This window comes from Dermacentor albipictus, unplaced genomic scaffold (assembly GCF_038994185.2).
Source record: "Dermacentor albipictus isolate Rhodes 1998 colony unplaced genomic scaffold, USDA_Dalb.pri_finalv2 scaffold_11, whole genome shotgun sequence".
Lineage (NCBI taxonomy): Eukaryota > Metazoa > Arthropoda > Arachnida > Ixodida > Ixodidae > Dermacentor > Dermacentor albipictus.
In genome coordinates, this window is record NW_027225565.1 from 1118815 (window position 1) to 1132122 (window position 13308).

Genomic DNA, 13308 nt, shown 5'->3' on the forward strand with positions numbered 1-13308 from the left:
TTGTGGCTTGACAAGGGCGCTCGCTTCATGCTTCTGCTACAGTGAGGTGTACATGCTGCGTCACTCATAAGCATCTGCTCAAGGCATGACTATTGCGCTATTCTGTAGTTGAGATTTTCGAGGGTAAATATTCTAGTATTCATTACGATGCAGAAAGTAGCAGCATCAGCTTTTTGGAAACGGTTATGTTCAGACGACTGGCTTCAAATATTGCATTAGGGTTAATCGTCATAACTCAGTTCCAAGCATGCTGTCCTGATAGAGTTTCAGTAATGCAGTTGCCTGTAGACGCCAACATCTCCGGTGCCGATACACGCGAAAGTGACTGAAAATATGAATGATATTTTGGAAAGGCTCCACATGGTTAATGCGTGACCAGAGGGCTTCTATTATCGCGATTTCTCTTACCTCGAATCTCTGCTTATCTCAAAAAGTTCTCGGCTTTCACAGCTTCGAGTTAACTGGGGTTTACTGTATGTAAAATACATTTAAATATTTTTTTCGTTGTGCTAGTGTTTTCATTGAAGTAAAATCATAGGACTGCATGTTAATGATCATGTTATTATCAACACTATCATATTCTACTCAGTTAAGTAGGATATGATCAATCACTACAGTGTGAGGTCTTGTCACTACAAACTTCATATGAAAAATTTCCTCAGATTCAAAATAATTTAAGATATCCCTAGCAGAATGTTTATATTTGAGAATACCAAATGAAAATTTATGCTTTCTGTCTTTTAGCAGCACCTCAAAATAATGAATTTGTAACCGAAATATCACACAATTGTGCAATATTGTGAAAAATTAGGTTTGCCACCATCAGCAGCAGCACATGGCTGCGAGTACAAATTGATGCCCGCCTTTTGCTACCGCCTGTAGTAATCATGACCCGCAGAAATAGAAACTACACAAATAAGCACTGTAAAGATTGTGAAATTTCACCCTCTGCATTGTTCACAATTGCAACAGTTTTGAAGAATTGATGAATAAAAAAACGGTGAAAAGGCAGGTTTGCTTACAGTGCCATCTAAACTTAAGACTGATCACCCAGGGTGTCTACCAAGTTGACATTTCCAAATTCCCTGAGTGGCTTTGCAAAACTCTCTCAGTGATACAGAATTCTGTTTTACGTCAAGACAGGCTGACACAATGTTGCCTGATGCTGTCACTCTCTAGTAAGCATGCTAAAAAATAACAAACAACCTAATCCAGTTTGAATAGTAAGGAGTAGCATTTATTTTATTCAAAAAGAAGTCAGAAGGGAGGTGTTAGTAAAATGCACAGTAAATAAAATATCTTTAAGAAAAATGGTAAAGCTTATTGCAAATCGAGTCGAACATTCTTAAATACGAATAAAAACGAGATGCACACAGGAGCAAATGTTTTCGAATATCCCCTTCAGTCCCGAATTATGATCAACTGTTGATACATGTGTGGAACATAGGTGGTGCTTGAGACTCCACTGAAAGCAAATCAAGGTGGTAGAATGTCTGAGCATTTTATGATGAGTCCCTATAATTAGTGTAACTAAATATTAGAATATTGTAAATTCAGTAATGCTACATTTCTTCATAACAAGGATAAATCTCTCACTCAAATTGCATGCACAGGTTATTCATTGGCCTTAAGCATTTCAAGAAAGAAAAAATATATATATATTTAAAGGTTGCTAATGACATGCCCTACGTCAAGCATCACGTAAAACATGGTATAGTGCTTCCACCAAAGTGGTAATCTGTAATGATACATATCACTCGGAAGCAAAATGGAAGTAATTAAGGTTATCAGAATGTTCAGTTTGCCCTAAGCCTAATGTTCGTGATCTATTGCTTGTTAACATTGCACAGCAATGGCAAAAGTAGGCCACACCCACAAAAGTGGATGCTGTGACTGAATGGTATTTGAGCTATTTTCATCAATTGATAGCAAGTTCATTGGTATGAGGCCCGAACTTTGTCACAAGTAAGATTCTCCCTCAACAGCTGGTGTGTCAACCTCAACTGTCCTGACATATTCTCAGCCTGCACACAATGCCTCAGTGTTGTGTTTCACCACTTTAACGAGTTTACTTTGGTTTGGATGAGGGACACCTGCATCTCAGCATCAGCCAACACTGTTTTTTGAGCCCGCTCCTTGAAAGAAGCAGTGACACACTTCTTTTCCCGTTCATTCCTTAAAGTCCTTTCTGTTCTCGTCCTCCTTCCACCAGGCATTTGCCGCACGGATCATTTGAAGCATGCTTTTCATCACTTGTACAGTCAACATTTAACTTTTTGGACTCACTAGAGGCCGCGAAAACGCCCTTAAAATCTGGCAATCTTTTACTGCCGTTAAGGGCTCAAATCGTCACAGGCACATCCAAAAAGGCCTACCAGTACACTTATCAGGCATATCAGTGCTCGTACTGTGACAGGAGATGGTAGGTGGACGCGTGTACAATTAAGGAATAGATATGATACTCACAGGAGGCCCTGATCATGAGAAGGAAATTCGGAGAAGAATAAAATTGGGTGGGAGCACATATGGCCGACAGTCACATCCTTACTGGAAACTTGCCATTATCACTAAAAAGAAAGGTGTACAATCAATGCATTCTACCGGTGCTAAAATATGGGGCAGGAACTTGGACTGACAAGGAAGCTTGAAAACAAGTTAACGACCGCACAAAGAGCGATGGAACGAAGAAGATAGGCATAACGTTAAGAGAGAGGAAGAGAGCGGTGTGGATCAGAGAGCAAACGGGCATAGCCAATATTCTAATCAACATTAAGAGAAAAATCGAGCTGGGTAGGTCACGTAATGCGCAAATTAGATAACCGGTGGACTGTTGGGTTACAGAACGCGTGCGAAGAGAAGGGAAATGCAGCCGAGGATGGCAAATGACCAGGTGGGGTGATGAAATTAAGAAATTCGTAGGTGCAAGTTGGAATCGGTTGGCGCAGCTCAGGAGTAATCAAAGATCAAAGGGGACGCCTTTGTCCTGCAGCGAACTTAAAGGGACACTAAAGGCAAAGACTAAGTCAATGTGGACTGTTTAAATACCATTCCACAAACCTTGCAACGCTTGTTTCGTGCCAAGAAAGGAAGGAAGGGAGAAAAAATTGCATCTGAAATGCCCGAATACTTTGTTCGAAATTCAAATCTCCCGCCACCCAACAGAAGAGTGGTGACATTGCATACGCCATCACCACCATTTGCTGCCATCGGTGAGTGAAACAGCGGCACTGAGCCAAGACAGAGTGGTGGATTCGCCGCCGCAGTTGCTTTTTGGTCAAGTGGCATCGATCATTCGGGCATCCTGCTACATCATCTGAAAGTTGAATTCTCTGCTACTTGCAGTTTGTGCGAGGTTCGCAAGGCAGCAAAATCAGCACAGCACTACATGATCAGGAAAGTACTGAAATGTGAAAGCGTGGGCGGCGCAGAGTCACGTGCAAACGAAGCCATTCGACTGCTCACGTCGTTGTCAACAGCAATTTCAATGGGTTCTTTTTTCTAAAAACGAAACAGGATTAGATAAGTAGCATTTTATTTTGCCTGATAACACAATACAAGGATGTTTTTTGCAATGAGTGGTTGAGTACTAGTGACAGAATTTAACTGAGGAGTGCTTTGGTCATCAGGCAAGCACTTGAATGTCCCGGGGAGTCTCTAATCATGTCCTGCATTTATCTCAGTTTCTCGATTATTAAGGCTCTATGTTCGCGATAATATTGACGCCTCAGAGATTCCCAAGCAGTAATCAATAGCTTGACTTATTATTCACCTTTAGTGTCTCTTTAACATAGATTAGTGATGATGCTGACCGTGTCGCGTGACAATCACCCCTTCCTACGCTTGTTATGCTTCACTGCAACACTTTTGTGTATGTTTCACCGCATAACATTTCTGTGTTGAGGCTAAGCTGACTTGCGGGATCCAGTATTATATAACGCGCCATGCTTTCCGAGCTTCAAAACCAATCGCGAGGACCACTAAGACGGAGTCTGTGCCATTGCTTATAGCAGCGAATTCCTTCAATGAAAAACATGGTGCCGAACAGCAAGGAGCTTAATAGCGAACGTTGAAGCAGCTAGGCCTAGCGTTTACCGCGACAGTGAGGTAATCGAAACGGCGGCAGTGGTAGCTTTGATTAATGCCGTTCCGCACCTGCGATCACAGCAAAAACTCCATAAAATCAGACGGCAAAGGGTTCTTGCATCCGAAATTTCAGACATTCTTATACATTAACTCTATGGGGTACATGGTGGTGCCGCAAAGCCGTCCGAATTATCGGGCGTCTGGAAAGTCGGTTGTTGACTGTACACTGCCAACTCCTCCAGCCAATGACACGGCGTCAAAAGACCTATTCATTACGATTCTTCTCTGTTACACGTGCAAGCATTACCACGACTTTCGTTCCCTTTCAATAAAATTACAGCTAATTTTCCCTGATAGAAGCACTTCGCTGAGTTATTCCCGAGTATTTCGACTATTCAATATCCCTCAGAATTCCCAGTTTTCCCGGTTGGTAGACACCCTATCAGCTAGTTGGTGAAAGACACAAGGAAAGCGATAAAATTTGTGGATGCCTTGGGGTTTTGGTAATGTTTGACAATGATCCTTAGTGGACAAGCATGCTCAGATGCGAACAATAGTGCCTGTTGCACACTTTACCGACAGCTACTGGCATTATCAGCAGGCATTTAGCTCTGAAGAAGCACACCACTGCATGGTTTACAAATTATTTGTGACAGCTGGCGAACGTCCAAGAATCACTGCGTCATGATCACTGTCGTCCTGCAGTACTGCATTTTTTCTTATAGCCTATTTCCGGAACATGCTCGAAACTGTGGCACATAACCTTATTTTCTATGACTGAACAACGCGCAGACGTATGGCCAGGCACACACTCGAGTTGCGTTACCTAGCTCGAGGTCTACGCAAGCTGAGCGCACACTAGGCGAAGTCATCGTGAACATCAATGCGCATTCTCACTTATATCATGTGGAATCTGTCACCGGTATATATGCTTTTGGGGATGTACTGCTTTCAAATGCAGGTGATTCCTCTTGCTAAATGTAGTTTTCAATTACAAAGTGCATGTTTTCGATACAATACCTCAAAGTAATGAATAATTTTCGGCAGTCCCGTAATTGTCATGTCGAGATCACACTATTAGCTTTGCGTACTCCCTGGTTAAACTCTGTCTCACAATATGTCGCTACCAGCATTGTACCTGTACGCCTCGTGAATAAAGCTAAAAGTGGCAACATTCTTTTATCATGCCCCCTGCTTTGGTAAGGGAGGGCAGATGAAGAGGGACGCACCCTCTCTGTTGGTGGAGCAGAGTCACATAGTTACATCGTGCAGTCATTGCGATAACAAGCGCGCGTGCTGCCGGCAGTGCCTTTTGTTTTCTTTTTTATTTTATTATTTTAGCCGTGTAAGCGTCATGACACTTGCTCCTGGCCACCATACTTCACTACAGACAGCAGTATGTGCACCGCCTTTTGTGTAAGTTCTGCTGCCGTCAGTGTCACTGCTAAAGTTTTTCTTGCGCGAGTCTATGTTGCGAAGCATGAAGAATGCAACAATGCAGGAATGTGGTTCCCTTACAACGAAAAGCTTTGGCTGAATGTGATTTGAAGAACATCCGAAGTGTAAGTTTGATTGCCGTGAATGGAAGCATGAACGTGCCGCTGCTGGCAGATTTGTACATAAGGCATTTATTTTTTCTTTGCAATCGTTGCTAGAAAGCACCGAGAGCAGTTTTTGTAAAGTATGCTACATGATAAGAATTTTGTAAAAAATGGGCGAGCTATGAAAGCTGAGCAGCACAGTCGGACTGGCACTTGTTTATATGTTGTGGATGTTTAGTCTGCTCTATTTTCATTGCTGATGCACTCCAAACATAAGTGTAATTTTTTTTAATTGAATAGCATTTATTCGCAGCTGCTGCAAGACATTACATTCTGTAGTGTTGATGGGCACAACAATAATGCAACAGTGGGCTAAATACGTAAGTTTTTATTTCGCACATGCTCTCGGTGATACGAGACTGAGCTTAACCCTCTCACGGTCAATGACTTAAAGGGCCCATGAAACGGTATGGACAAATTTTGTAGACACGTAGGGTACCGCTTAAGTTGAACATTCGCACCACAATTTAATTGAAGCGTTACGTATTAATGGAGCTACAAGTGATTAGAAGTTACCCTCCTCCCTAACCATGCTTTTCCTCCTCAACTCGTTCGCCGAGCGAGCGGGGCTAAGCTCCACCTTCACTGGTTCTGTGTCACGATGCAACGTCACATTGTCCACTTCTGGTTGTTTTGGAGCCCGCGCGAGAACTCTCCGCTAGCCGCTTGGCCGTCGACCCCAAGCGAGAGCTATCGAAGCAGTGTGCGTTTCGAGCATTCTGTCGTAGCGCCGAACATGTCTTGTATTCCAGTAACCACAGGCAAGCTGGTCATTTCGGCAAATGACTGGAGGCGTAAACTCAAGCTGATGAAGGAACTTTAGTGTAGACGTATGTGAGTGGCCTGATCGGTCTGCACGGTCCATACACTTGTTGGCGCAGTGCTTAACCATCCAAACAAAGCGCTAATATTGCTCTAACCAAGTGTAAAACCTTTTAAACATTTATAAAAACAACGTGTTGATGATTACACTCCTGCTAAAAATACCCACCAGCAGCAAAGAAGAATACACTTCGTTGCTGCTACTGAGTATGGTTGAGCTCTGTGCCACCAGGTGGCTGCACCATGCAGACCATTCACATTTCCACTTCTGCTCATCTCATGGCTCATCCCGTTACGGCACAGTCTAGCGGCCAGACTCTGTCCCCTTGCGCTTGCGTTTGCCCTAATACCGGACTAGCGAAACGCTATTGCGTTTAATCTTCCGGTGTAAAGCGACGGCCACAAACGCGCAAATCCTGACGCCGATCAGATAGCGGCAGTCCGATGCGCAGCAGCCAGTTCGCTTGTACGCTGCCTTGCAGATGGACACGATGTCGCAGCTTGACATATTGCCAGTCGCTACATTTGCAGTCCACAAGGCAACAATGTCGAATCATAGTGCTCGCGAAAAGACAGACCTACTCTGACTGCGGAGCTCTCGTCAAAATGGAGTAAGCTGTAACACAAGCAGACACTTGCTGTGTGGCGGAAGTGCTTACGTGTACTGAAAAATTTTTCTTGTGCATTCTCTTTATGTTACTTTCTTTTCACAAAAACAAATTAACTAACATTCCAACTATTACGAAGATCATTTGTTTACCATAAAGTTGGAAAAATAGATCACGCGCCCTTGTCAGCCAATCGGATAGCACGCCCCACTGACGTCGTATGGGTGATTTCAGTCATATGAGTAGGGGCGGCTTAAAATTCCGCCGAGCAGTGTACTGCGATCGGCAGCGATGTGCATTTTTAAAACCTTATAATAAATTACATGCGTTACGCGGGGCACTTAGATGTGTCAATTAATGATCACAAGGACCTACTTAACGACTCAGTATGTTTGTAGAAAATCGTCAAAAGCGTTTCAGGGTAACTTTAAATATACGGCTCCACGGAAAAGTCCGAAATGGTCGATGCTGTATATCTACAGTGCCATCTGCACGTTTCAAAAGCGTGCCAATTACATAACTTTTTCTTTCCTGTCATGTGCTGCTGCTGTGTGGGAATACAGGGAATTCTTTTTATCGCACATCACTCTCTGTTTTTATTGCATGGTTTGTTTTAGAGCTAGTTTGCTCCGGCACGTCTATATACTACTGCTCACACATTGGTACGCGCGCATGCGGGCGGCGGTTTGGGTTCTGTTCCGCGGTGGTTTTGGCTTATTGCAATCGCAAAACTGATGGCTATCTCATTACTAATCGCTCAAAGGGCGACCGCCTGTTTCTCGATCGTTTAGTGCTCACAGGGGTGCGCATAGGAAGGATGCTGCTGTGCCTGCTTTTCCTTTTCTTTTCTTTTTTTTCTGAGACTCGCGAAGACTAATCGCCTCTGGTTAGCGATAAGATGAAGATTAGCAGAAGTTTGTCACAAGTTTTGCTTTTTTGACAGGCACACAACCGCACAGTTTTCTTGACTCACCTACGAGGTTCGACTACACTATGAATGTAAATATTAGTGTAAGAGCAGGAACATTTGACACTTGCGAAATATTCTCGTGCGTGCATTTTCTAAGCCTTGAACTAGTATGTGTATAACAATGCATCAAATTTTAAATTCTTATAAGTTTATTTCCTTTCTTATTGTTGTTATTCATAAATAAAGAGTACATATATACCAACACAAAATATATTTTTTTCACTTTACAGTCACCCTAGAAAAATTATGGGAATTTTTTTTCGAAATAGGTCCCTCAGAATTGGAATCTGCAATAAAAAAAATTGACCTTGGGCAGTCGCATATGGCGGAAAAAAAATCGTTCTTGAAAGGGTTCATCTTTGATATGACTGAAAATTAGGAAGCAAAACCGTATAAATAAACGCCTAGACAGGAAAGAGTGTCACCAGTACATCTTCGACACTGAGCTACAATAATCAGTTCATATAGTAATGTATGTTAGAATAAGCATGAATGGTGGCAATCTCACTTCCATTGTTATCAGGTGATTCCAGTGTGCAAATGTGTCTTGCTAGGCTGTTACAAGAAGTGCATGAGCGTGAGCGCAATAGCCAACAGCATTTTGTCAAGCTATCTTATTGCAAACACAGCAGTAAGCTCACAATTGAACCTATGCTGTTTCTTTCTATACACTGTGCATTTTTTATTGTATTGCGCCAATAACAGCCGAATGACGCAATATAAATGTGCTACAAACACATGCACTGGCAGATCATTCTATCACCATCTTTTTGGGGGGTAAAACAACAAAAAGAAAAAGAAAAAAGGATTAAAACCATCAACTAGGGCCCAAACAAACCATATGATGACTACACTACATTTATAGGATCGGTGCGAGTCCATTTGAACGATCCCATCAGCACTGCTTAACATCGGACCTGCTCGCAAAGAGCTAACAGGTACTTTCGACAATAGTCGTGACTATCACTGGCATGGGTGAATTATTGTTTAGATCAAAACGGTACAGCTTTCTATCCACCTACTTCAACACATGTGCATGGTCCTTTTGTTCCAGAAAAACAAATAGTTCTTGCCCCTTTGGCACAGCTAACAAGGCCTAGTACAAGCTGTCAGTGGCAAAATGTAACTACTCTGGCTATAAGATGTTGAGTTATCAAAAGATAATCCCACATCTTTCTTTGCATTTCTGCAAAAATTGCACCTTGCTACTTTCTGGGTTTTCCCAGTTTTTTTTAACTTTTTCTTTACTTTTGGATTGCTCTGTATATACAAGCTCACAAGTCACTACAGTAAACAAGTTGACTGCCCGCAGACAAAACAGTTGCGAGTCTATGACAGTGACAAATAAATAGCAAAGCAAAGTATTGGAAATGCAAACGAGTCACTGACCGCATTGTCTCTAATCTGCAGGTGCTTTCCATCACTGTTGTCCAAGAGGTCTAGGACATTTTCGTTATAGATTTCCATGTAAGAGACTCGTAATAAATACTCCCGTTCTGGCACCTGTACCAAAATAAACACGCCTTTTGGTAAGTGAGCGCTTTAAACAAAACTACTACTATATTTGCTTGCATAACACCTGAACATTTTGGGGAATCATGGCAGGGTAGTAGGGGGCTCTGTGCACGAATACTCAGTAAAGATTCAGACGACGTTGCGAATGATACACAGAATATCGCAGCAAACATTGGCTAGGCACTATGGCCACATTGCGTGTTTCTATTTACGCCCAAGCCCAGCGCTCCACCGCTGCGCCACCATGCACCGCTAGCGTGTACCACGATTCTAGGTACTTTTACTTCGAAGCGCCACGACGAGCGCTCCCTAGATCCCTGTAGGTACTTGACGCGGGACTGGGGAGATGTTTTTGCCTGAGCGCACAATCTGCTCATCCAGCTGTCGCTAAGAGAAAATAGGTTTTCAAAACAAGCCGCCTAGGCTGTTTCGAAATAAGAGTTGTGTGCGGAATCTGGCGCAACACTGGACGAAATTTTTCAGTTTGGATAAGGGGATAAAGGGATGAGATAAGAAGTTGGTCGTGGTGTGCGAGGCGCTTCGATCTACAAAAGCTGGGATAATCGTGGGGCATGGAAGGTTTCTCGCACCACTAGCCACATCGCTGCGCTCAAGCTTCCTTTCTTTCTTGACATAACTATCTCTCTTCCAGCAGAAACAATAGCAAGGCGTTGGCGATGCATACAATACGCATACTAAACGTCCAGGAACAAGAAAAAAAAATCACGCAGAAACTCCTCTGGGAGTTAAACTATGCGTAAGCATTGTGCCACTAGCTAACCTCCGCGCAGCCCATTGTCACTACCAATGTTATGAAACTTGATTAGGCAATTACTAACGACAGCTCAGTGGCGACACGAACTGGTGCCGAAGGTGCGCGCAAGAAGCATCGATGACGCAAGAAAAGTACTGCAGCTGGTGGAGGCCCGAGGTGCGCTGACGACGGTTCCGATCATTATATAAGCCGTCATCGCTTTTCAGCACCTTATTCATCCACGTGAAACCATTGGAGACTTTTAGCATGTCCGCTATTCCAGCAAACAGGGGTGGTTTGGGCGGATTGCCGAATGAGCAGGGGCAACGTGAGCGGCCGGAGCGGTGGAGCCGCCGTGGTGGCAAAGAGCTGTTCCAGACAAACACAGAGCTAAAATCACATTAAGCGACTATCTTCTGGTTCACTGCTGGTGCAAATTTTTGGCAGTGGCATAATTGTCCACACGATTGCGCTGCTGTCCAAAATTTACACCAGCAGCTAAGCAGAATATATCAATTGGCTCCGTGTTTGTGTGGTTGAGCTTTGCGCCACAAATCTGGCCACTCACGTTTACGCCCCCGTTCACCCGGCAAACCGCCCACGCTTGCCCGAATACTGGACGCACTAGAATTCTCTTTTATTGAGCCATGAGCGTACTCAGTCGGTGACTCCTTATGGCAATGCCGTGTGGGCCGCAGCTTGAAAGCGATCTGCGATGCCCACAAAACAGTGCCAACAGCTCATAGCTTCGCGCACTGTGTTTTTGCCGCTTACATAGTCTTAACTGTGTTTTCACCGCTTCGCTGCTGTTGAAGCTGAAGGCAGCACAATGGCAAATTCGTTTGCTACTATGGGCGCTATCTCGAAAGCTGTCGTCTTATTACGGGACGGACGAAGGGACGGTTTTCCCTTTGGGTAAGCATACAAATTAAGCATAAGGCAAGCTTAGGGTAAGCTTAAGCATTCAGAATTAAAATTTACCTACACCGCCTAAACTCAGCGAATGCAGGCTGGCCCGAACACACCGCGCGCCCTGGCACAGCCAGGGGAGCAAAACCAAATGCATAGAAGGATCTAGGGCGTGTGTCATGGCGCTACGGCGAAAAAGTACCTAGAAAGGTGGTACGTGCGGGCGGCGCAGCGATCGAGCGCTGGGCTTGGGAGCAAATAGAAACACGCGGCCACATTTATTCAAGATTAAGCACTACTGATCAAGTTCAGCTTAATTCATTTCTGCCACTCTCATCGCCACCAGAGCCTACTAACTCGCCAGTACACTCAGAAAAAATTTTACGCGCCAAAGTCATTACACAATTGTGAGGCACACTGTAGTTCGGAACTAGAGTGTACTAGAACATAAGAGTGTCCGGAACGGCCGCTCTTTCAATGCATTTAAAGTGAAGCCAAAAGACCGTAAGCCGTTGGGGGCGCTGCGACCGGTAGCACTCACGCAGCTTAGTGCAGAGGTAGAATGTCTGCTTCCCATGCAAAAGACCAGGGTTTGAATCTCAGCAAGGAGTAGCGTTTTTCTCTCTTTTTTTTTACTACTTCATGCGTTGACGTTTACGTTGTTAATACTGCTGCTTAATAATTGCTTCTGTTGCTATGTAATGCAAGAAAGAGTGAACCATAACATGGAGGAATCACAACAAAATTAAATTTTTTACCTTGAGCAATAACTTTTGCAGTGCCACCTCACAGGAATGACCAAAACTATCCCAACCAAAGCATGGCCTCCGAAACCTGTACACATACACAAGCCTGCCGACGCCCGCTTGACAGGCTCCGCTTGCTTCGCTGGCTGTGCTTTCCGAAGCCATTGACGCAAAAGGGAAACGGGCTGTAGTAGCCGACATTCAGTGACCGTGAAACGGTGTGGTTAGAATTACCAGAGTGCATGCTTCTTGCATACCATCAGCGATGGGAGACTTCTCTCTTGGGGTGCATTCAGTGTATAAGTACGCGCGTTGACGCAGAATATGCAGTATTCGAACCTGGGCTGTTTTGTGGTCACTGAACGCCTTCTACTACAGCCAGTTTCCCTTTTGCATCGATGGCTTCAAAAAGCACAGCCAGCGAAGCAAGCGGAGCCTGTCAAGCCGGCGTCGGCAGGCTTGTGTATGCGTATAGGTGTAGGAGGCCATGTTTTGTTTGGGATAGTTTTGTTCATTCCCGTGAGGTGGTGCTGCAAAAATAATCTTTCAACATTAAAAATTTTTTTTCGATGTTATTCCTTCACTCTTTCTTGCCTTACATAGCAACGGAAGCAAGTATTAAGCAGCAGTATAAATAATATAAACACCAAAGTGTGAAGTATTAAAAGAAAAGAGAAAAACATTACACCTTGCCGAGATTCGAACCCAGGTCTTTTGGGTGGGAAGCAGACATTCTACCTCTGCACCACGCCGCGTGAGTGCTACCGATCGCACCGCCCCCAACGGCGTTACGGTCGTTTGGCTTCACTTTTGGAAGCGCGTTCCGGGCACTTTCCAATTCTATGTCACTTCAGCGGAACTCTGGATTTATCTGGCCATCTGGAGTTCTTTACCATGCCCCCAATGCACAATACACAACCACTTTTGCATTCCACCTACACCAAAATGTGGTCGCTGCAGCCAGGATTGAACCCGATACCTCCCTGGTACACTCTGAAAGATAGTAGTGTGTGTGTGTGTAAGCGTGCGTGTGCATTGGGGGAGGAGTTTAGCCAAGTAAATACAGTACTTCTACAAAAATCGCCTTACAAACTTGAACTCAGTGTACTGTGGGTGCACAAGCAAGTTTTTTAATACCATTGTGCCATTAATGAGAGCAACAAACACATGCAGTAGAAGGCTTCTCTTGGCATAATAAAGGTAAGTCTTACAGAATTTAAAACACTTGAAGGTGCAGTGCATGTAGGTAGGCTGCCTGTTTAAGTTCACGCAATTATGTTCACACTAACTGAGCATTATT

At 44.0% G+C, this 13308-nt stretch overlaps 1 protein-coding gene across 2 annotated transcripts in view; it reads right to left on the reverse strand.

Annotated features, from left to right (window-relative positions):
* Positions 1-13308, reverse strand: part of LOC139051243 (uncharacterized) — a 138090-nt gene that overhangs the window by 99048 nt on the left and 25734 nt on the right. For both annotated transcript variants that reach the window (XM_070528232.1, XM_070528233.1), the window contains one exon: positions 9474-9587. In XM_070528232.1, coding sequence (XP_070384333.1) covers positions 9474-9587 — 114 coding nt within the window. The remainder of the gene's footprint in view (positions 1-9473; positions 9588-13308) is intronic.